This window comes from Myotis brandtii, unplaced genomic scaffold, assembly GCF_000412655.1.
Source record: "Myotis brandtii unplaced genomic scaffold, ASM41265v1 scaffold825, whole genome shotgun sequence".
Classification (NCBI taxonomy): domain Eukaryota; kingdom Metazoa; phylum Chordata; class Mammalia; order Chiroptera; family Vespertilionidae; genus Myotis; species Myotis brandtii.
Genome location: NW_005371349.1, coordinates 608,041 through 608,602, shown reverse-complemented (window position 1 = coordinate 608,602; position 562 = coordinate 608,041). Strand labels below are relative to the sequence as shown.

The following is a 562-nucleotide window of genomic DNA, read 5'->3' as shown; positions in this document are numbered from 1 at the left end:
ACCCGCCAAAGCCCCTCTCTCCCGGAATCTTCATCCCAACTCAGAATCGGTAGGAGCTCGGAGCCAGAGCCGGCGGCGGGACCCGCGGGCCCTCCGGGCAGGAAGCCTCCTGTGGTGGGGCCGTGGCTGAGACCAGGGGCGCCCTCACAGTCAGTGCTCAGCGCCTGCAGGACGGCTCCCCTTTGCACGGTGGGCGCACTACGTTCACAAAGTTAGAAAAAAAACAACCCTGGAGATAAGACCAGAGGCCGAGCTGTCTGACCCTCGCATCTCCCCTCTGCTCCCCAGGGGGCACCTGAACCCTTTAGGGTTTAATTCGCTCCCCGACTGCGGGGCGTTTGTGTCATTAGCTGCTCACAGGCAGGAGCCACGGCTCCCCGTGACATGGATGGAAGGGAGGAGTCAGGGGATGGGGATGGAAGATGCCGCTGTCCTCTGTCCTCAGGTGAGGGCCGCCCTGACGTGCAGGCGAGGGGAGCCCGGCTTCACCTTTACCTCAATGGTCTGGATGCGACGGAAGAAAGAATTCATTCTGGAAAACGCGAGAGAAGACGGGAATTCC

At 61.7% G+C, this 562-nt stretch overlaps 1 protein-coding gene across 1 annotated transcript in view; it reads right to left on the bottom strand.

The window, feature by feature from the left end:
• The window catches only part of DNAH17 (dynein, axonemal, heavy chain 17), a 76,281-nt gene that overhangs the window by 71,475 nt on the left and 4,244 nt on the right, over positions 1-562 (bottom strand). Inside the window, 1 exon segment of the mRNA XM_014531725.1 lies at positions 496-562. This exon segment is cut by the window's right edge and continues 3 nt beyond it. Within this exon segment, the coding sequence (XP_014387211.1) occupies positions 496-562 (67 nt within the window).